Source organism: Falco cherrug, chromosome 7 (assembly GCF_023634085.1).
Source record: "Falco cherrug isolate bFalChe1 chromosome 7, bFalChe1.pri, whole genome shotgun sequence".
NCBI lineage: Eukaryota > Metazoa > Chordata > Aves > Falconiformes > Falconidae > Falco > Falco cherrug.
Genome location: NC_073703.1, coordinates 20188960 through 20211167, shown reverse-complemented (window position 1 = coordinate 20211167; position 22208 = coordinate 20188960). Strand labels below are relative to the sequence as shown.

The following is a 22208-nucleotide window of genomic DNA, read 5'->3' as shown; positions in this document are numbered from 1 at the left end:
GAGGTACAGCTACGAGCTGTACCACAGCAGTACTCAACAGAAGACGTGCTGTATGTTGAAGTAAGACTGTTACACTGCTATCTGTTGATTAGTAAATAATTTCAAAGGGTCAGAGCAGATGGACATTAATAATTAGCTGAAAAAACCAAAAACAGATCAATATACCAAAAAGAAAGTCTTAATTCCAGAGCATGCACATTCTAAAAAGAATTAAAATAACCATGAGATGCTCAAAATATCTATTCAATTCCTGAGAGCTGGCAAATAAGCAAGGATATAAAAAGTATCTGAAAGAAGACAGACACAAATCACGGCTTTTTATATAATATCAGACTGAATTGCCAAGAAGAGGAAAAAAGGTACTTCCTCAAAGATAACAACAGCTTGGTCAGTAGGTGCAAGCCCATCTCCTCTCATAAAGGAGAGATCTATATTGGGGGGAAAAAAGAAGAGTTTTTCACTACCAACAGCTAGATGGTGCTACTAGGCAATAATAAGGATCATTTTACATAAAGTACAAGTGTATCAAAAAAAATCTATTATACGAGTAAAGGCTGTTTATTTTAATCAGAACCGATACTTTGAGAGTTGGAAGTATGACTTCAGAAAACCAACCCCGGCAAATCTACTCATTCAAGACGCATGAGAAAATAAAATGGTAAACATCTAAATACAATCAGAATATGCTTTCCTGAAGCAATGTGAAGTTTGAAACATCACAAAGCTCAGCTATTCAGCCAAGATACACTAAGACTTTTCAGTACTTTCTTCTGCCAGTTTCAAAACTGTGTGCCTGAAGGACGCTTAAAAACCCCAGAATACAGAACAATACAGCAACCACCACAAAAATCTGGGGAGACACAGGCACCATTGCACTGTAAGCAACCATCTTGTTAAGTCATTGGCAAAACCAAGTACAGTAATCTTTAAAATCCTTATTTGTGCCTTTTCTATTCAGACAAACCCCTTTTGGGGGGCTTCCGGATTTGATTAAAATGATGCTAAAACCATTACGTCTAGCAAAATGAAAACAGCATTTGTCTTTCTACTTTATTCCAAAACTTCAACAACAAATTTTTTTTCTTCTTTCAGATTTCCAGCATATTTTCATTTGTACATAAAATTAGGCACGTAAGCTAAAAAGCTTACGTATTTTAAGTTCAGCCCTAGACTGAAAATATGACTAGATTCCTCATTCCTTGGAAAATAGTTCCTGGCTTGTTAAAACAGACACACACTTTTAGCGGTTTAAATGCAAACTAAGTGTCTTACAAACAAAAGTCCTACAGTAAACTAATTCCCCTCATCATCCAAAGATTTCTGGGTAATGAGCACTAGTTAATGAGATATTACAGAAGGTTTCCCCACGAGCCCTCTCTATCCATTTCCAATCATCTCCTAACACTTAACAGAAGCATCATTCCAAAAAAGTAGGGTCAGTTTTGCATTAAAAATAAAGCAAAAAAATACTGCAGTTACTACACAAAGTTAATCTTATGTTTCCTCTCCACACAGTCCAAAACCCCTGTAATTTTATGCTGCTTTTACACCTGTGTGTATCATAAAAGAGCATAAATATGGAAGAAAACAGCTCTCAGTAACTAAAACAAGACACAGAGCATCGCATGAAATACAGTCGGGTAAACACCTAAAGCATTTGCTTCTAGACTGGGCTACTGCTATGCATGCAGGCAAACACCCTGCAACTGAAATGCCTGCAGAAGCAGTTCTACTCCATGTAAGACAGCAAAGTTTAAATGGGAAAAAGCTGACAAACACAACTGTGGTAGAACAAAAAGGAAGAAAAAAGTCAGAACAGCAAGAGAGTAGAATTTTTCTTGATTTTGCCTAAGTTGTCCAGTAAGCACTGAATATTTCACATTGCGAGATGATACAGGAAACAACTTGATGCTGTCACTGGTTCTAGGTGATGGAAACTTGCTAGAAACTGTCAGCTGCACTTCCCAAGAGACAGGCACGTTGTCCACTGTGTGCACTGCTTCACATCTGTGCTGTGTCAGGCCCTCCTTTACATCACTTCCCCTCCCCTCCTTTATTTTTGTTAAGTTATGCCTAGCACAAGCATTTTTAAATAACCTTCAGTCACAAAATGCAGTCAGCTACAAACACTAGTGCCATCAACCATAGCTATTGATTCAGAAGGGGAAAAAAAAAAAAAAAGATTATCTGCAACAACAGTTTTTGTTTGCACAGAAAAAGTTTTGGAAAACATGAACACACAGGCTCTTTCCAAAAGTGAGGTTTTAGCACATCTCAGATTGTTGAGCATGAGAAGATAGTAAGAGCCAAGAGCCATCTTCCTATGTACAGCCAAAAGAGGGTTGATTTCTGTCCTATACTCCAGTTTTTCAACTTGTTTTGAAAATGGACAGAACAAGTGTCTCACGCTATGTATAAATTGACAGCTGTATTACAGAAGTCAGCCTTATCCTTCTAGAAACGATGATGACCTCTACAGGTATTTCTTCAAGCTACCGCACCTTTCCTGCTGAGGTTGAAGTGTTAAGAACATCAGAAAATGTTTTTGCTATTCCAGCAGCAAGGTGAGGAAGGCAGCAGAGGAAAATGTTTCCAAGTGGGGGTTTTCAGCTGGTAAAGGGCAGCCCAGAGCTGTAATTTGGCAGGCTCGCCAGCACCCGGCTAGAAATGCCACTTTTCAGGATGGGTCACACCAAAAGCTTATCTAGTCCAACAACTTGTTACTGCCAGCAGTAAGACCAGACAGGTAAGAAAGGATATATGTGACAGCTCCACTGTGAAGTACTCTCCAACTCAGCATGCAGAGTCCTCTTTGCTCATTCTAGCTTTTTAAATACAGCTCTTAACATTAAACAAAGATTAAACATAAGGCAACTCTGTAATCCAATATTCTGTGTTTAAGATTCATTTTTCCTTTGCCTGAACAGTTGTTGTTCTGCATATCTTTAATATTACATGCATCTCCTAAAACTATACTTAACCTTTAAAACTTTGAGCTCCTCCTCAAAGCCAGAACATACCTATTTCACTTGGTACCCAATTCAGCACCAGCTGGCTATAAATATTGCAAGTCTCCACAGCTATACCTGAAGACTTCTAAGATTCATTCTCTGTATTCTTTTCAAGACCAACGATGGGTAATTTGCAATCCTCTGCAAGTGAGAAACCACAAAAGGATAGTCCTTTTTATTAGTAAATTAAGACGAACGTGTTCTAGAATCTGAGTTTTAGAAAGCCTGTTCAAGAGACATCTGGGAACTTCCTCTGGACTAAAGAAAACTAAAGTGCTATTTAATGCTTTGACAGAACATTCAAACGGCAGTGTTTGTGGAAATTCTATATCCAGGAAGACTGCCGGCACACCGGCATCCATACCACTATGGAACAGTGAAAGATGGACAACATGAAGACCCTGACAGACCCCGAAGCAGGAGTGACGCAAGTCTGTTGGCAGATTCCTGTATGCCAGTGCACACCTAAGGGTCAGTCTCTCTCCTCATTAACATACAAACAATTGGCAGAACACTATCTAAATAAAGACTCATTATCTTCAATACATTTTTCATGTCCTCCTGAAGCTCAGTTTGAAGACTTTTTGCACCTTTTCTTCCTCAGCTTGTTGTTCTCAAGCTTATTATTCCTTCCAATTTTCCACCAAATTTTACAAAATGAATCAGCTGCAGCTAATATGATCCTATAGTAGATTTGAACTTGCACACATAACCACTACAAAAAGAACTTGCTTTTAACGTGCTTTTCTTCACGCGGCTCAGGGCCCAGATTTTCTGATCTTGAAAGAGACACGGCCAACAGGAAGTCAATCCATGCCAAGGTAGCTCTTGCTCATAAAGTAGATATAGCGGATGCATTCAGAGTGGAGATAACTTCAAAGTTCCTTCTCAGGAAGGATTTAATTCTGACAGCGTAGTCCATAGGGAGGAAGAGACCATCTACCTAAACCACTGTAATAGGACCGGAAAGCACTAACACTAGGTAAGTCAGTCATAGTTTCAGTTTTGATGGATTTTTTTGTTGTTGTTCATCCCTCCACAAGCTCTTTTCACACTGCATCAGAAATGCATGTCAAGAAATAAAGGTTTTAAAATTTAAATCTGACAGAGACCTCACAACCTTCACAACTAAATCCCTGCATCTGGGACCCAGCTTTTCAGTTTTTCCCAGTAATATGGGGTTCATACTTCAAAAAAAAACATGCCTTGTGATCCCTCCAAACAACATACATGGAAGAACAGCAAAAATGCCTGTAATCCATAACACCAACTAAGTTTACACGCAGGTAATAACTATCTTGCAATTTTGCCAACCCTTAAAAGACTCTAAAAACCTTGAAGGTATGCTATTTTCCCCTGGACAAACAAAATGTTATTAATAACCAATCACAGGCATATCCCAGTTTCATGGAACAGCCAGCCGCAACTTGCTTTTCAGAATTTTTGACAGCATCTAGAAGTCTTCAGATACAGGCTCTGAACTTTGAATATGCCACAGATCAATTCTAGCTTTTGCTCCATCACCTATGAACACTCAAAGGCAAACTTCTCTCTTACAAACATTTAGTAGAATCTAAAAACCAACATTGAAATTCTACTCCAGTAAATTAAAATGTCCATTCCGAACTGCAGAAATGCAAACCAGGATGGATTTACATTATGCAAGACTAACGTTTCACACGGAAGACAAAAAATCCAAACCACACAACAGATTACTTCTCTCTGAATTCATATAAAATTACTTACCTACTTCACAATCATCGTGCATGTCCCACTACCAAGTTGAAACAGTAAAAACTACATTCCAAAAGCTGAATCTGCTGTGCAAGATGCCTTATTATGTAGAATTAAATATATTCAGAAACAGATAACTTTCAAAGAAAGACAGTGAAGAAAACACAAAGGCCTATGCCTAAATAAAGCAAGATTTCAACAAGTTTATGCAAGTTGGACATTCAATAGGAACTGTGCTACTTGTCATCTTAAATATCCTTGCAGCTAACTGCTTTCTAAAATGAAAATATAATTGCATATGCTTCTAATTAATATATAATTACTATCAGACTTACATTGTCATTCATACAACCATGCTCTAAGGTTACTGAAGTCTAGGAAAATTTGGATCATTATCAGCTGCATCTCTTTAGAAAGAATGTCGTATCACTACTACCATAGTTCTGCATCGCATTTGTCACACTGTATAAATCCAAGCACTCCTACAACTTATATGTCACATTAAATAGTTGATTTAAAAATAATACAATGCTGCCATCACCTGCCGTTGCTGGGTTGCTGTGGAGAATGTCTGGAATGGTCTGAAGGCTCTGACCTCTGGTCAGGAGATCGTGAACGACTGCGGCGGGGCCTGTCATGTGATCGGTTGGAATGATCTGATGCCAGCGACTGAATTTCTGAAATGTCTGTTAAATAAAAGTTGTTTTTTCATGAAATGATTGTAATTAAAATGGTGGTATGACCTGCTTAAATGGAAATAAGCTTTTGCAGAGAATTTTTATGAAGATGTTAAATCTATGTTTATTATTTTAAAACAACTACACTTCATATCCCTGAAAGAACAATTGCAAGAACGGGAACCGTTTCTTTTTCTCCACTGTTTTGAAGGTGTGGATTTCAATCCCATTCAAACAAGAATCTACCCACACGACAACCCTACTCCTAAACTCTTCTCCCCCCGCCCTCTCAGCCCACTTAGGTATTTCACATCTTCACAACAGGGAATTCTTCCCTCCCTCTGGAAATCAAGTTTATTTATACTTACCATCTCTTTCTGAAGCATTAGCAGAATGAATACTGTCAGAAAGATCAGGGACATTCAACAGCGTAGCTCGTTCATCTCGCTGAACAACCATCTTCAACTTGCCTTTTGACCTTTCTATTAGTGTTTTTGCATCTGCTAAGGACATATTTTCCGTCACTGTGCCATTTATCTGGAACAGAGTAAGAAAAGAGCAGAAAAACTTACTGAAAAACACAGTGAGTCTCCAGGAAGATAGTGGGTTTCTGTCTGATGATATTTAGAAACAGCTAGAGATATTTACCCAACTGCCACAATACAATGGAATACCACTGGGTTTATCCAAACTATAACATAATATAGAAAATTATTTTCATCTTTCAAAGACAAAGCCTCTACCACTAATACAAAACTTCTATTATTTTTCAGTTGTTTTTTGAACCAGCATCGCTATACTCTGTGGAGTAAGGAACGGTACGTTTTTCTGCACCAACATATTTACAGCAGTATCTTAAAATAGAAATTGTTAGTATTAATTAAAACCCCCTGGGTATATTGATTTCTACAAAAATCAAAATTTAACCTGAAGGCAAGTTCTCGTGTTGCTCAACAGCACAATTTCAAAACATTACACTGTATAACTAAGCATGTAGGGCCAAAGTGTCATACGATCCCAAATGTTTTCTATTATGGATTTACAGTTGACACTATTTGTCTGAATAAGGCCTGGGGAATAATACCAAAAAGAACAAAAAACCAAAGAGGCTTTGTAATTTTCCTTTCCTTGGAGAGGCTGAGTCATACTTAAGTTTATTGATCTTTGAAATAACTCAGTAAAAACTTACACATCTAACAACCAAACTATGCTACTAAGAGAGAGCTAATTCTGAGAACAGTTTTAGCAATGAGTTTTTTCCCTTGAACACAGACCACCATTTACTATACCTTCAGTACAACGTCTCCCTCCTGAATATTGCCATCTCTCGCTGCCAAGCTATCCTGTGATATTTCTTTCACAAATATGTGGCTTGCCAACCGTAGACCATACTCTTTATATAAAACAGCAAGAAAAGAAAAAAAGAAAACTGATGAAGCTGCAGTAAAAAAACAGGAGAGGTATCTGAAGTTTTACAGCACTGCTTTACACAATTTTTACGCTGGAAACACAGTGAGGAGAATGAACTTGGCACATGAAGGGCTGCAATGGAATTACACTATGGATTTACCATTATATCAATCTCTTTTCTAACTCTGCCTGTAATTACAGCTGTTGCTCAATAACTTAATTTAGATGCTACCCACAATTTTCTCTCTTTCAAAGAGGACAGACACTGAAGACTCAACTACAGTGTACGGAAGGTATGCAGCCACTGGCTACCAGATGTCAGGTGCACAGCTGGGATTTGTTTACACTACATAATACTTTACCTTCAACACATGTACTTCGGAATATTAACACTCAGAAATACAACAGCAGTTTTAAGTTTTCAGCTAGCCACTGGTAAAACGTGCAAGCACACTGTTAACTGCTCTGTTCATACAGTCCACGAAGCCCTTAACAGAACGCTGACTGAAGCGGTCGGCCTTTAAAAACCAGCAAAAGTCTTAGCGAGAATTACATACAACTTACCTTCGTTCTTCCTCGATTTCACCAGTGTTACTTTGGTAGGTTTTGTAGGCTGACTGGAAGTAACAGACCTTCTGTCTGATCTCGGTGATAAGCTCCTTTCTCTGCTAGCACTTCTATCTCTTACCCAGCTCTTCTCGTGCCTTCTGTTGGCACTAGGACCACCACGGCTGCTTCTCGGATCACGTATCTCTTCATCATAGCTATCATCCTCGTTTTCAGACACTGGTTCGGGTTCTGGTCGAGCCACTGGAATCTGAATTTTCTTCATCCTTCGTATAGTCTACAACCCAACAGTAGGTATCAGCCTCTGGCTGTGTAATGCTAATGGTGTTACTAAATGTCTGAAATAAAGTTAATCCCAAAACTCAAAAGACAACATAAAGATGTATTTGTGAACGCTTCAAATTCTTGCATCCTCATTGTAAAATGCTATCCGATTAATGAATACAGGAGACTCGTCAATACAGATTACTAGAAACCTGGTTGTTTTGGGGGGGCCCGGGGGGGGGGGTTATTTGTTTTTAAAGTTCTTTTAGGTTGTTTTTTTTTTTGTTTGGGTGGTTGTTTTTGTTTTTTTACTTCTGCAAAAGTGGCAAAAGGATAATAGCCATTTTAGCATAACATAATATTCTGTCTTCACAGAGCTGCACATCTGAATGCTCACCCTCTTTGCTTGCTTAAACCCACAAATCAGTTACTGGCAACTGCTAAAAACATCTTTTGCTAACATGTAATCTACTGTATACTCAGTGTGTTATTGACAGTAATTCTCCTCTAACTTTGAAGCCTCCCAATCTTCCAAAGCAATGTTTACGCAGACCATGGAGGAAAGGCAGAATTCCCATCGAAAGTTCAAAGTTGGCTGGCACTATTGTAAACAGCTTTTCCAGAATAAGACCCAATTCTGTTTAGGTATTTGTTTGCTAGGTGTTACAGATCTGAACCAAGTTATACCATAAAGTTTTCATTAATTGCCTTTCTCTACATAAATCTACATACCAAATACTCAAGATATTGAAAGCCCTGCAGAGCTTGCCATTTTGTTTTGTGTAAGCTTTAAAGAATTGCTAAATCTACAAATGCAAACCACGACACTTTTTCACAATTGTATCAAAGCACACGAGTACTAGAAAATTGTCTAGCACAAAAGCCTTTCTACAAGCCCTACAAGTCTGGTTTTTTTTTTAATTAAGTGACTGTTAAACATTGTGCATTTGTGTTCTATTTTTTGTAACATAAATCTCAAATTTCTACAGAAAGCCAGATTACTACCCTTTAGTGATGACCTGTATGGTTTTGCAGAGTTCAAAAGCCATCCTCCCTGAACAAGCCTACAAAATTACAGGAATTAAGATAATTATACTTCATTGTGGCCAACTTTTTACTGAGTGTAAGAACTATGTTAGTGCCTGAACACTGGGTAAAGTCCTTAAGCACGTACCAGTCTCTGAAAAACTTAATAGAATTGCACTTGAGAAAGCAAAGAAATAGTAAACAAAGCTGAAAATTGAGCTTTTGGCAAACTGAGAAGAACTTCACCATAAAGGTGTCTGAAGTATCCAGTGCCACACTACCCAAACATCATCATTCACACTTAAAAAAAAAACAACCCCAACAAAACTTGAGTGACCCAAATGATAAACACATCATGATCCTCACTTAAACCTGAAGCATCGCACATATTATTCAAGTACCTTGCATCATGCACATATCTCATAGCAGACATTACACCATTTCACTTTTGCTCTGTAACTATGGAATGTAAGTAAGCTTGTATCTTCCAAGACATTCACTTACAATTTTGGCATTCTTCCCGCTTTTCCTCAGCTGCTGAACAGCAAATGCATGCTCCACGTTGTCCATTGAAACTCCATTAACCATTGCAACACGGTCATTTTCTCTAGATGGAAAACATCACAACACACAGTATAAAAACTTTATGCCAAGGCAAAATATTCCGGTAACGAGTGTCCCTGTACAAACCACCTGTATTACAGACCTACTACACAAATTACAGATAGGTATCTCGAGGGCAAAAGAGCTGGGAGGTTAAGCTACCACTGACAAAGATGAAAGCCCCCAAATCAGAATCCAGGTGTAGTTTGGCACTTACTGTAGCAGTCCTTCTGCTGGGCCTCCTTTCAGCACATCAGAAATAACTATTGATGTCTCACCACTCTGAAAGTGAGGATTATCTCTTCCTCCAGATATTGCAATACCAAATCCAAATCCTGGGGCCTATAACGTAACAAAAGAAATATTTTTCACTTTCTAATATTTACATGGTTACAATTCGCATTCCTGGTCAAACACAGAAAGGTCCCATGGGATTAACATAACTTTTTGGAAGAAAGAAGGATCAATGAACCATGCAATGCTATGTAATCCAAGAACAGGAGAGAGTTAATAAATAAGATAATAAATAAATAATTCACTTTTAGAAGGCAGAGTTTCAGACTGACTACCCAATCTCTCGCAAGAGAAAAATATTAAAGAGTTCCCACTTGCATTTTTATGGCCTGAGTGTCAGGTGGTCATCAGTAAGACCTCAATCTTCAGTAAGCACAACTACCGTACCACCACATGGAGATACCAATTCCGACCAGTATCACTTCCTGCGACACTTTCGCTGAGGTTTCCCATTACGGTATTTACCCAGCCTGACCTCGCTCAGCTCAGCCATCGGGACCGCAGCACACAGCAGCATGACTGCAGGCTCAGTTCTTAGGAATACCAAGATCACTTGTACCATTAAATACATCAAAACCTTGTCAGCACTTGCAAATCATCTGCATCTTAACAAAAGTAATTTGCTTCAATCTTTTCCCTCTAGGGTGACCTGCCACTACAGCAAGGTCAACGGCTCTGAAAAGTCATTCCTGTTAGGTATTTCAGGTTATAACAGTGATGCTTACACTTCTGCCTGGAAGCAGTGAGGGTGGGAAATAAACATTACAAATATGACTGATTTGCAAACTATCTAGGTCTTCCATCACTGTCCAGAAAACACCATCAGAAGGACATTACCATTTAAATGCTCTATTTTGCTCAAGAACTTATTCTGAAATTTTCAACTGCAAAATACAGTCACTGTATGGAAAGGATCAAGTTTCAGTCAATTCCTCCTCTCCATTTCACATAGCATACACTCCTTACTGGCAGACTTATTCCTTTCTTTTTCAGATTTTTTGACAAACACTATCAAGCTTTAGCAATGAGCTTCATAACATTACAGTGACAGCAGAAGCAACACGGCAGTCTGCATCTGGCTGCAAGACACATGACATTCAGCTTTTCAGACATTAATTACTGCTCAAAAAACCTGTTTCCTATTTCCCTCAAAATAGAGGTCATAGAAGGATGGTCCAGATTTAGCCTGTAAGCAGTGAACATGACCACGCAGTATTAAAACAAAGATTTGGTAATTCACTGTTCCCAAATTGGTTTCAGCAGTTTGCAAATACTGTTGACACATATTAAGAAAGTAAGTTGGTCTAACAAGTGTGGGGGAGTGGGGAGGGGCACACCTCACTGCTTCTTTAACATTCATTTTAATTCATTAAAGGATGACTGGACGTCTTTTCAAGATACATTCCAGCCAGATCAACCAGAAATCATGGCTGGGATTCAAGAATTACTAAGTGAAACCCTGTGCCATGCAGGACGACAAGTCTAAAGGATCACAATAACTACTTATGACCAGAGCTGAGGTTCTTCCAGTTTTATGTTTTAGACAGTCGACAAAGAATATATATAATAGCCTATGAAAATATGTAACAAGAACCCCTTTCACCACAGTAATATTTCCCCCCTCTCATGCCACTGCTTCATCTCTCAGTTTTCTATTACTCTAACAAACAGAATTCAGTTTGCACTATATTTGGGTGGAGAAGGAAAGAGATGAGAGAGATGATAAAGACATTTATGCCAAACTTCATTTAAAGTCTCTATCTTTGTTTACACCATAAACAAAAAATTCTCACAGTTCTCCACTCATTAAAAGAAATGCAATAATCAGACTAAAGCCAGCTGATACAGAAACTCACTGTAAACCTTACCTTGCTGCTTGCCATACTATTTTTTTAGAGTAGATTTGCAAACCAAATCACCAATATTAAGATGACTAGTTTCATACTTTAACATTATTCTTTTCAAAAAGTTCTGAAACAATGCAGTCTCATATACAGACAGCAGTCAAGAGACCACAAGTCAGATAAAGGCTTTTAATAACAAACTGAAATCTAAAGAAATACTACAAATTAGAAAGTTCAAATCAAACCCCAAATCTTTTTTAAAATTTAAGAGCTCAAGTAAGAAACCTCCCAGTAGATCTCAGCTTACTACTTTTCATTTTACCCGGCTGCCTGCCTAGTCTTGAGAGATAAATGATAAACTGAACTACCTTCAGAAAACTGCGCCAAGCTCCTAGACACGCCTGGAAATAGTAAGATGTTGATTACTACAAATTATACATAACATAAACATGCATCTTATCTAAAATTGCTTTTTTAAAAAATATCTGCCACATCAAGTTCGCCTGTCAATGTTGTAGTGACAACAACAAACAAAAAAACCCCAACCGTACTGTTTTGTTCTCCCACAGCAAGGCTGCACGGGAGAAGCAGAAAGGTACGTACATACCTGGTTTCTGTTCTTTGCGAGAAGGAGATAACATCTGACACAGACACACAGAACTGGAGTTCCAAGTATGAAGTAACCCACACAATTTATGAAGTGTATCATTTCTCCTTAAAGTCCTTCACACTTAAGTACATAAAAACAGAAGCTCTCTCAATGAAAGATAAACCGTTACCTGAAAAACTTTTAACTGAACTTGAGACTGGCTCAATCTTTTAGGAGTTAAGTAGCACTTCCAGGAAATTGGAAATGTAGTAAAGAAAGGGACCAAAACCTCTTGGTTGGAAGTTCAAGCTTCTCCTCCCCCAAAAAGTTCCTAGTAAATCTATTGACAATAGCGCTGGAATTCAACTACTGTGGGAAATCACAGCAGTCAGACTGCTTATAGGCTCCATTCCAGATTCTCTAAGATAGCTGAAGCAGATGGATTAAAAATAAATCAAAAAAAAAATAATCAGATGCTTGACCCATATCAAAGTGCCTGAACTGACACACGTATACTGCAACTACTGGGATTAAGTATACTCTGTCCCCAATTTGAAATGACATCTGTGGAAAGTAAAGGTCATAGAAAGAAACTCTCCAAAAGAAGCGAGCAAAGCTGCATTCTTCCACAAGAACTCCCTGTGTAAAGCACTCCGGTCTCTTCTGTAGGGCTCAACTTCCAAAGGGTAGACACACCATAGTAACCCCTTTTTAAAGGGCCGTTACAGGACCCAAACATGTTCAAACAACAAAACATGTATCTTTTCAAGGCATGTGACAATACTTCAGAACTGCCATTCACTGGTTTATATATCAATAACAGCCTCCTATAACAACAGGGAAACATTTTAAAAATGTTTAATGCCTCAGACACTGACATGTTAAAAAAGCCAATCAGCAGACTACATATATACCTTACATAGTACCTGCTAATGTGGCTTTTTTGCTTCAGAAAGAAATTGCATACAAATGGTATCTACTTCCCTAAAATTGTATTACTACTGCTAAATCTGCTTTCTGGTTTTAGAGTTTCAGCTACCTTTATGGAAGCCAAGGAGAGGTAAAGGAATCCTACTCTGCCACATACAGGAGCAATGGAGTTACAGTAGAGAACAGCACAGGCTTAAAACAAAGCAAAACTATCAGTGCTAGAATTACCAACAAGACAAAAATCAGTCTCAAAGTAGGAGTAAACATAGTCAAGAATATTCTACTTATCTTTGCTAACACACAAGCCACCTAACAAACTACTTTCATTTCCCCCTATTTTTAAGACTGTTGATCACCTACTCTAATAGAAGTTAGCGGTCCTTACTCGTTAAGCAGTTCTGATCAAATACCTCTAACGAAAGCCAATTAAAATGGGAAAACAAACCACAGTTACATAGTTGCTTCGGGGCACTGGGAGGGACAACAGATCTGCTTGCCATTAAGCAGGTACTTGGGCAGAGATAAGAGTTGATCGAGGCTGACACCAACTCCAGACCTTGCCTCTCCCAGGGGGACTTATTAAGGTTTTCAACAAAATTATTCTAGGTCTGTTTCTTCCATGACTTGTCTAGCCTCATTTCTGAGGGCAAATACTGACAGAATGTACAAAAAAAAGTTTGGTGAATCCCAGGTGCTTTGCAAGCATACCAATAAAACAGGAAGCCAGCAACACGAGGCCTGAATTGCACCTACCCTGTAGTTCAGTACATGTTAAATGTCATTAATTCCATCACTCACAGCCAGTTCACTGCCCTCAGCTACGCCAAAATCAGAGGGATTTTTCAGCGTGCCTCACTAGAGAAAGCAAGTCTGGTTCTTCAAAATGTTTTTTGTGTGGCTGACAGTAGATGGTCTCTAGAACTTCTGTAGCTCAGCCAAGTAGAGCAGATAAAACTCACGAAGAAAACATTCCACAACCACTGAGAGTGGCATTTCGAGCCTATTCCAAATCTATTAACTTGTAGATATCTTTGAGGATAAGAGAGATCTGGATGCCTTTCCGTCCAACTAAACTGAAATAACCTCACGTGCTTGATAATCTAACACTACAAGAATGTCACAAATAAAAAAGCAAAATCGAAAACCCCACAACAAAATATGCAGTCACTCTCCTAAATCCTCTTCACAGAGCTAAGGATAAATTCCAAGCACCAATTTGCTTAAGGTTAGCGTAAGAGTTTTGGTTTTGTTACCTGGCAAATGCAAAATATTGTTTGTTTTTAACTGGCTAAATTAATGCTACTGTTATTAACAGTATATGCCATCAGCTTTCAACACCTAAATAAGAGATACTTACTCTACCACAAAACTGTTAAACCAGTAGTTATCAGAAGTTTGGCACATAAAACATGATCATCAGAACTATAGTCAAATCACACTTTCATTTCATACCACACAAGGATTTCTGATTACGCTGCAAGCACAAAGACATGACTTCTAATTCCTACTTATTATTTCAAAATTTTTTCAAGGTAACACCATATTGCAGCATTTCATTACTCCTCTGCAAAACGACTGAACTTGTTATTTTAAGGTCTCACTGAAGTTAATGCTCCACTTAACCAGAAAGATATCCCCTTCAGGAGAAACTAAGCTATCACCAGGTCTACTAGACAACCTCGTATTGGTTGGCTGTAACAAATTGCTGTAGTGTTTTGTTTGGTTTTGAACAGAGGAGTACTGATTTAATCAGTAATATGAATTTAAAAAAAAAAAAAAAAAATGAACTTTACACAGGTTCCAGGGATGACTGGACAGCTTCAAGAGAAAAATGCAATTACACATAATCATACAAGTATTACTTTTTGCTCGAGAACTTCTTGACCTAAAAATTGTTGGAAGAGTAGCCTAGGTAAGTACCACTACACATTTTTGGTTTTACTGATTCTTTTCTTTCAGCATGCAGTTGCAGTTAAGCGACAGGGTACTTGGTTAGACAGTATTCTGGTCAAACAGCATAAATGTTCTCTCCTTAGGAGGGCAGGTACTAAAATGTTATTTTGAATCAGCAACATTACACTCATTAGAATAAACAGATAATAGGTCTGTACAGAGAATTACCATTTTGTCTGACCAGCTGATCTATACGTACACGTCTTTAGTCACAAAGGTCCATTCATCTGATCAATGCTACAGTTCTAAAATGCCTTGATTCTATGCTGAGGAACTGACGACAAATTATGTAACTTGCTCCCTTGAGAAAAACTCTTGTGCATCTCCCTTTTGTTGGAATAAATATAGCTATCTGGGCCATGATTCCACGGTCACTTTAATGCTAAGCTGCTGCCAGAAACAGCATCCCACCTTGTTCTGACTTCCCTAAGCGATTCATTCCTTATTGCCTCTCTTATACAGCTTCACAATAGCAACATCAGAAATCAATTTAGTTTAAGAGTAACTCAAGTAAGAGGAGCCAGTCTAAATGCAAAATTGTCTTTCTACTCACTGATTCCTAGTACACATTCCTTTGTGTAAGGTGCACATTCTGACCACCCAAAAAATCACTTTTTTCAGCCACTAATTTAAGAAAGAGGCAAACAAATGCAGCGGTTACGAACGCATTTTTTTAAACTTGACTACACTGTTTTATGGCCCTGCAAAAAGAGTTTTAAAATACTTAAGTATAGTTACAATGCAATCATTAATGAACACTGAAGATTTTTAACTGCTTTCAGTTACATACAGAAGTAATCTAAAGCTTTGTTTCTGGCATGGTTGTTTGTAGGCAGGCTTAACTCTGAAACCCAACAAACAAATACAGCTACTATCAAATGGAGCTTTTACAACACTTCTAAATTTAAACAAAGGAATATGACAGTTTCCTTTTCTTTTACTTCCTGACATCTGGCTTTTTCCTATTGTTTTCAAAAGCTACCAGTATCCTGCATTAAGCACACACAACCAATTGTACGAACTTACCCTGTGAAGAGTCACTGTGTGTTGTTCCCATATAGCTGTTTCTTCCATTGTTGTGCTCTAAGGAGGAAAAAAACCCAAAGATTAGACCTCACTGTCAAGAGCTGTACTAAACCACTGTGTAATACCACAAATAGAAACTTACACTCAAAAGGAACATTAATATTCATATAGAATACCTACAGAGAAGTAGGGCTGGCTCATTTGTTACACATTTCCTGTCTTTATATGTCACATCTGAACTTCCCGTGCTCCTAGGGAAGGGGGGCAGGGGGAATAATAGGCAAAATAGACTTCTAATTGTTATATATTTCAGAACTTGAAGTTATGAAGTTTAAAGGGAAGGACTACAAAAAGCATTTGTGATGTAGGTTCTCTTGGTTGCTCACTAATTGTACAGTAGGTAAAGGTGGTCCAAGGCTCACTTTCCATTTTCCACTGTGATCAGTCGTCTTTATATTCTAACTTACATATTCATACTTTTGTGAACATTCTCTTTTTGCTTGTTTTAACTATATGTAGATTACCGCTAATTCATGAATGCCCAGGTACAGATTATATTACCTGTGCTACTGTATCATGCATACAGGTCACATTTAACAGACTCCCCAGTTTAGCACAGGCCAATTTCTTTGAACAGTAGCACTGCACAAACAAACAAGGTCCTCTCTAAGAGAACTAGATTAAACAGTAACATTATGACAATATTTACATATCTGCATTTCTGCTTAGAAAAGCAGGCACTTTGCACTACTTAATGTGCCACGACCACCAAGTATTTGGAAAGGGGGAAATCGTGTGAGGGAGGAAAAACTAGCACAGCCAAAGGCTTGAAAACAAGCAGAAAGGCAGCAGGAAATCCACAGCAAACAGCATGAAGTCCCCCGCTATCCTGCTGCTAGATTTTCTGCTTTTCCAGAGAGTGCCCGGTGTTTTGCTCCATACCCTCCCCTCCCATAAGCAAGCAATCCACTAACTGAAGAGCAGAATCAGAACATGAACATCTCTGCAATATGGGAGTGGGGGTTTTTTGAAAAGTGTACTTTACTCGATTTGTTTCAGTTACAGAAGCTAAGTGACTACAAGCACTCCTAACTTTTAATCCATTTCTCTACTGTAATACTGAACAGAAGCCGGCCTGTTTACTCTCACATTCAATACCTCTGAAAACTTTATCCAATTTCATAAGATCAGAATTTGCAACTATGTTTAAAAAGAGAGTTCTCCTCATGACCCAAAAAAGCTGTGGGTTTTTTCCCTCCACATGCTGTGCTTTAATTTCAATGCTTAGGATGTGCTACATTACTGCTCATTTCTCTTTCAGGGTTCACTTCTCCTGAAAGTGTTGGCACAATTTAATTGGGCTATATTTCATTCAAACAGCTTGTTTTCCCCTCCATTCAGAACCAAATGTTACTCCCTTGTATTACAAATCGATTCAACTCTACTCCAGAATTAGATTATTTTTCTCCAGCTTTTTTAAAGTAGACCAAGTATGCATTAAAATAGTAACAATTTACACACACAAAGCCATCTTCAAAAAAAACCCGGAATGTTTTGCTTGCTAAACGGTTAATGAATACTGATTTTCTTCCCTATTTCTGATGCTCTCATTCTGTCTTAGTTTTGGCAAGAGCTTCTTAGGCTAAACATTTCATCAACAAGTGAAGAATTATCTCTGCAAGTAAACTTCTAAAAGAAAAGGCTTTAAGTAGCTCCTGTTCAGAAAAAGGTGCAACAGGAATCCAATAAATGACTGCAAAAGTCACAATTCACATTTTACTTTATATAGGCTGCCTCATTTCTATCCACAATTATCAAATAAGCTAACCCGACTGGTCCTTTTATTACATTTGTCCTGGCAGCACTGGGCAGGTACACACGCCATCAGCAGCCAGAGGCACCCACACAGGGCACAGTCTGAGCTACTTGGCTAACGAGGCACCAGATTTCAATGGCCCCAAGTTCTTGTGCCTCACTGTTGGAGCTTGGTAAACACAGCACAGTGCAAAGACACCAGCTGGTTCTGGGTAGGGCAAAGACATAAAACCCAGTTTAACCAGCTAAGCACTACTCCTGCTGAATCTGGGAGAACCGGCAATCCCTGAGTCAGAGCAGGATAAGGTAACTAGAACAGCTAAACGATGACTAAGAGACTTGGAAATGACCTATGTAACATGCTTCTGAGAACTGTGAAAAGACTTACTGCCCGATAAAAAAAACCAAGATAACCCGCCCAAAAAACCACCCACATAAACTCACCAGCCTTTCTAAAACCAGACAGGGTGCTCACTGCGCAATCTACTGATAGGGGCTGCCTTTTTAAATGCCTTTTTCTCTTCTGTAGAAACTCAGGTTTTCCATTTTCTTTGCTTGTTCTTCTCCCTTTTCTGGCTTATACTATCTCCTCTACTCATCTATTGCTATCACTTCCCTTACATTTTACTAATGCATTCATTTCAAATTCACAAGACTTGGAAACATCAAATATCCATTAGTTAGATAGCAAACCAAGTAGTATGTTATTTTCATTCTTTCTGCATGCCCAAACAGTCCAATCAAGAACAGCAAAAACAGTTCAAAGGCAGCCTGAGGTGAGCTGTTGGCTTCAACACAAGCCGCTTATGTGCTTTAGTTTCTCATCTGTGAAGAACTGCGTTCACTCACAGAAGACCGAAGTTCGATGAAGACCTGTGAAGGTACTCATCCTACTAAGCACTGACAACTGAGGCAGAAGAACTAGTTCGTGCTACCATCAGCTGAGATCCCTGCTGTGATGCTGCTCTTAAACCATACTCACAAAACAGTCTATTTTTTATGCAACATTTGAGTTTCAGGATTTTTCTAAGGACTTAATCCCCAAGTCTTCAAAAATGGCAAACACTGCTTGTAATAAAGGAGTGGGGGCAGACAGTGTAGGTCTGCATTGATGATGCCAGCCCTGCTGGTGCCAAGCTGCTTATCTGGGGGACCATTACCCACCACCGACTTAAGAGGAAATCAAAGTCACTCTGTAGAAACTGAGAACTATGTACAGCATAACACCCCAGAAACTAGGAATACGTGAAAATACTAAAACGCTACAGCCTAGGGTTAGAATAACTTAAAGACCATTAAGTATCTTTGAAACTCAAGTGAACAACTGACAGCATTTGAACTTCACTAACTCCAGATACTATGTCTCCATTAGTGATGTATTAAGAATAAAAAAAAATAGGAAGAGAACAGAATGATGGCATCATGACTTCAGTGTTGGAAAAAAGATTTATTTCATGCTTATGCTTTATTAAAATGAAGTTTCCTTATGCTCATCTTAAACACCCTTACACAGACAATTAGTAGCATTCCCAGTTCTGTATATGGCAAGCGCATGTGTTTGCGGGTTGGGTTCTTTGTATTATTATTTAAAGGATGAAGTCCTACATGAAGTTGCGATTCATCAATATGGAAGTTAATGCAACTTATCATTCACTCAGAATCTTGGAAGTAGCAAATCTTGTTCAAATCTTCCATCTTTGAAATAGCCCAGAGATCTAAACATATCAAAGTATTTTTCCAGAAAGCTCCCCTTGTGTGCTACAAGGGTCCTTTGAACAATAGCAAACATTTTTTGTTCCCTTTCTTACCACATTTCTTCCCTGTTTCTCAAAGGCTAGGGTTTTCATTCTTCTGTTTTGAAAAAATGCCTTTTCTCACGCAAGCCTTTTACCTTTGCACACATGCATCTTGGCACATGCACACATACATAAGATTGCATTTTCCCAAAGGACTAATTCTGTACTTATGCATCAGGATTTTTCATTCAAGCACCCTGGAGAGGAAAAAAAACAAAACCAAAAAAAAAAAAAAAAAGGACTTCACTGGCTACCAGTTTGAGCAATGTTGTCATGTTTGCAAATAACATTGCTCAGTTTAGCTCCACTGCAGTTGGAAAATCTGTTAGCAGCAGCAGCACTGGAGTCACCCACAGGCTTGAGAAGACAGTTCAAGTTCACATTTGGAACGATTCAAACAACAGCCACAGGAATTAGTATTTTACACCTAGGATAATGTAAGATTCTTGAGGTGTAGTTGCAGGATTAACACTTCTTTTGATTTTTACACCTAGAGGAAGATCCCAGACTAAGGCCAAAGCTCCTACATGTTCTTGAAATCAAAGCCAGCATAGTTTCTCAATGTTTCTTTGCAAGTCTAGGGGGACGTACTAAAGGAATTATCTGTCTTAATTGCTTTTCCTAAGAAGCTAAGCGCATCAAGAATGACAAGTTAAGATTTTAAGCAATTGTCTCCTCAATCATGATCAAGTTTTGTCAAAGGAGTTTTCAATCACCTTATTCCTCAGTAAAATTCAACAGTACTTTTCTATAAATAAATAAACAAGTGTTAAATATCTACTGTTCTTACATGTTTCCACACATTTCTCACTACATTTTCAGACAAAATCATATTTAGGTATCTACCTTAGAACAGGCAGGCTTTCAGATTTTTCCTCCAGCCAACATGCCAGTAACCTTACCACGGGCAACAATGAAGTACTTTCCGTATCTTTACAAACCCAGTTTTACAGATCAGCACTAACAGCTGTCCTGCAGACAATAAAATGAAGCAACTACTTCTGCTAGCTCAGGGGGCATATTGTTTCTATTCTCTGCAAAACACAATAGAGAGGAAAGCTATCTGTGACAGATCCAAGCCCCTGCTCTAACCCCTTCAACCACAGCAAGCAAACTACAAGAAATTGAATGACCAGATCACAGACTCAACCAAAGAACACAACCTTTGCTCCAAGCCTGCAGCCTCATGTTGTAGCTTTTGTGTACATCTTATTGCCAATAAAATACTGACATCTAAAAGCATTCCTAATTGTTCTGAGAGAATTGTTAACAACCTTGAGAAACAGATGTCTCATTCAAGGCATGAAAGAGGGAGAAGGAAGAACAGTCTCTTTAGAAGGACACACAAGACATTCATCCACTCTACCTTGCTGTATACCTATTTGGCTTCTAAAATTAATTCTCAATTATTCTTGAGGAAGTCCACCACCAGTAGGATGCTTCTGTACTTCTAAGTTTTAAAGGTTAAATGCAGAATCAATAGATTTCGACTGCACTTGTGGAAACAAATTGAAAGTGCTTATCATAACAATTAGCATTTGCAACTTACAAGTTTTCAGCAGGTTTGTTTGCTATCTAGGGGGTGATATTTACATTCACTCCAAGAAAATAAATCAAAGCCAATATCCAGAACAAACAGCTTCCTGAGGAAGTTCAGAAAAGAAAACTGAATCCTCCTCAGCCAGCCCAGAGCAGGCAATGAAGAGGTGTCTTCCCTACACACAGCATCTTTCAGCATTCAGTTGGAGCAGCATGTTGTTTCCAACACTGACCAGGAAGACTTCCTACCTTGGTCCTTGCCTAGTTAAACTACAGTTGTCTTATATTCCAACAGATTCCATTCCAATGGTCTTACCACAAAAGTCTTCCAATGATTGGGGAAAAAACTAATACAGAAAAATCTGACTTTTCTAAACAGTTGTTCCCCTGCAATTAGCACAATGAGGACAAAACCCTATTATCAGACTGATTTTATCAGCTGAAATGAGACCTCTGTCTAACGTAGTCTGTATATAACATATGCAATGCACCGCATCTACTCTACAGAGGACCTTAGAGATACCTGAGCTGTTTCAAATACTGGCAGCCAACTACTGGAGCAAGCGTAGCTGAAGAGGAGGGTGCTCAGAGGCAGGATAAACAGCACACCGCCCACAGCTGAAGATGGCTGTTTGCACACAGAACCACAGCATCCCTGTACTAGCCTTTGCAAGCAGCCTGCATCGTTGTTTTTCACTTGATCATCACTCTTTGCAATGAGGAAAGGCTGTTTCCCTGGACATATTTTTGGGAAAAGACTCAAGAGAGACCAGACCGAGCAGCTCAGGGACTGCTGCAGAGACAAACAACATGCACCTGATGCTACCCAACTATCTGTTTTACACAAATGCTATGTGGAAGAGAAATCACCCACTAAAGAATTCCTTTTTGAGATCTGTATATAAAAAAATATCTTTAATCACTGAAACATAGAAGCTAGTCTTTAGTCTCACCTTCCATCTGAATGTACATCATGGAAGTGACATCGACCATCTACTTTGGTAACAGAAATACTAACCTTATTCTTTCAAGCAGATGTACTAAACACCTAAAAGTAAAGTAGTGGGCATAGTTTGGGGTTTTTTTTCCCCTATTTCACACACTGCACAGGTCCCAAGCTCTAGTCAAGA

General features: G+C 38.6%; 1 protein-coding gene across 9 annotated transcripts in view; it reads right to left on the bottom strand.

Annotated features, from left to right (window-relative positions):
- Nucleotides 1-22208, bottom strand: part of TJP1 (tight junction protein 1) — a 198960-nt gene that overhangs the window by 29204 nt on the left and 147548 nt on the right. For all 9 annotated transcript variants that reach the window (XM_027802757.2, XM_055715961.1, XM_055715962.1 and 6 more), the window contains 7 exons: nt 15929-15985; nt 9510-9634; nt 9194-9296; nt 7397-7676; nt 6712-6815; nt 5791-5959; nt 5287-5431 (listed from right to left, as the gene is read on the bottom strand). In XM_027802757.2, the coding sequence (XP_027658558.2) occupies nt 5287-5431; nt 5791-5959; nt 6712-6815; nt 7397-7676; nt 9194-9296; nt 9510-9634; nt 15929-15985 (983 nt within the window). The remainder of the gene's footprint in view (nt 1-5286; nt 5432-5790; nt 5960-6711; nt 6816-7396; nt 7677-9193; nt 9297-9509; nt 9635-15928; nt 15986-22208) is intronic.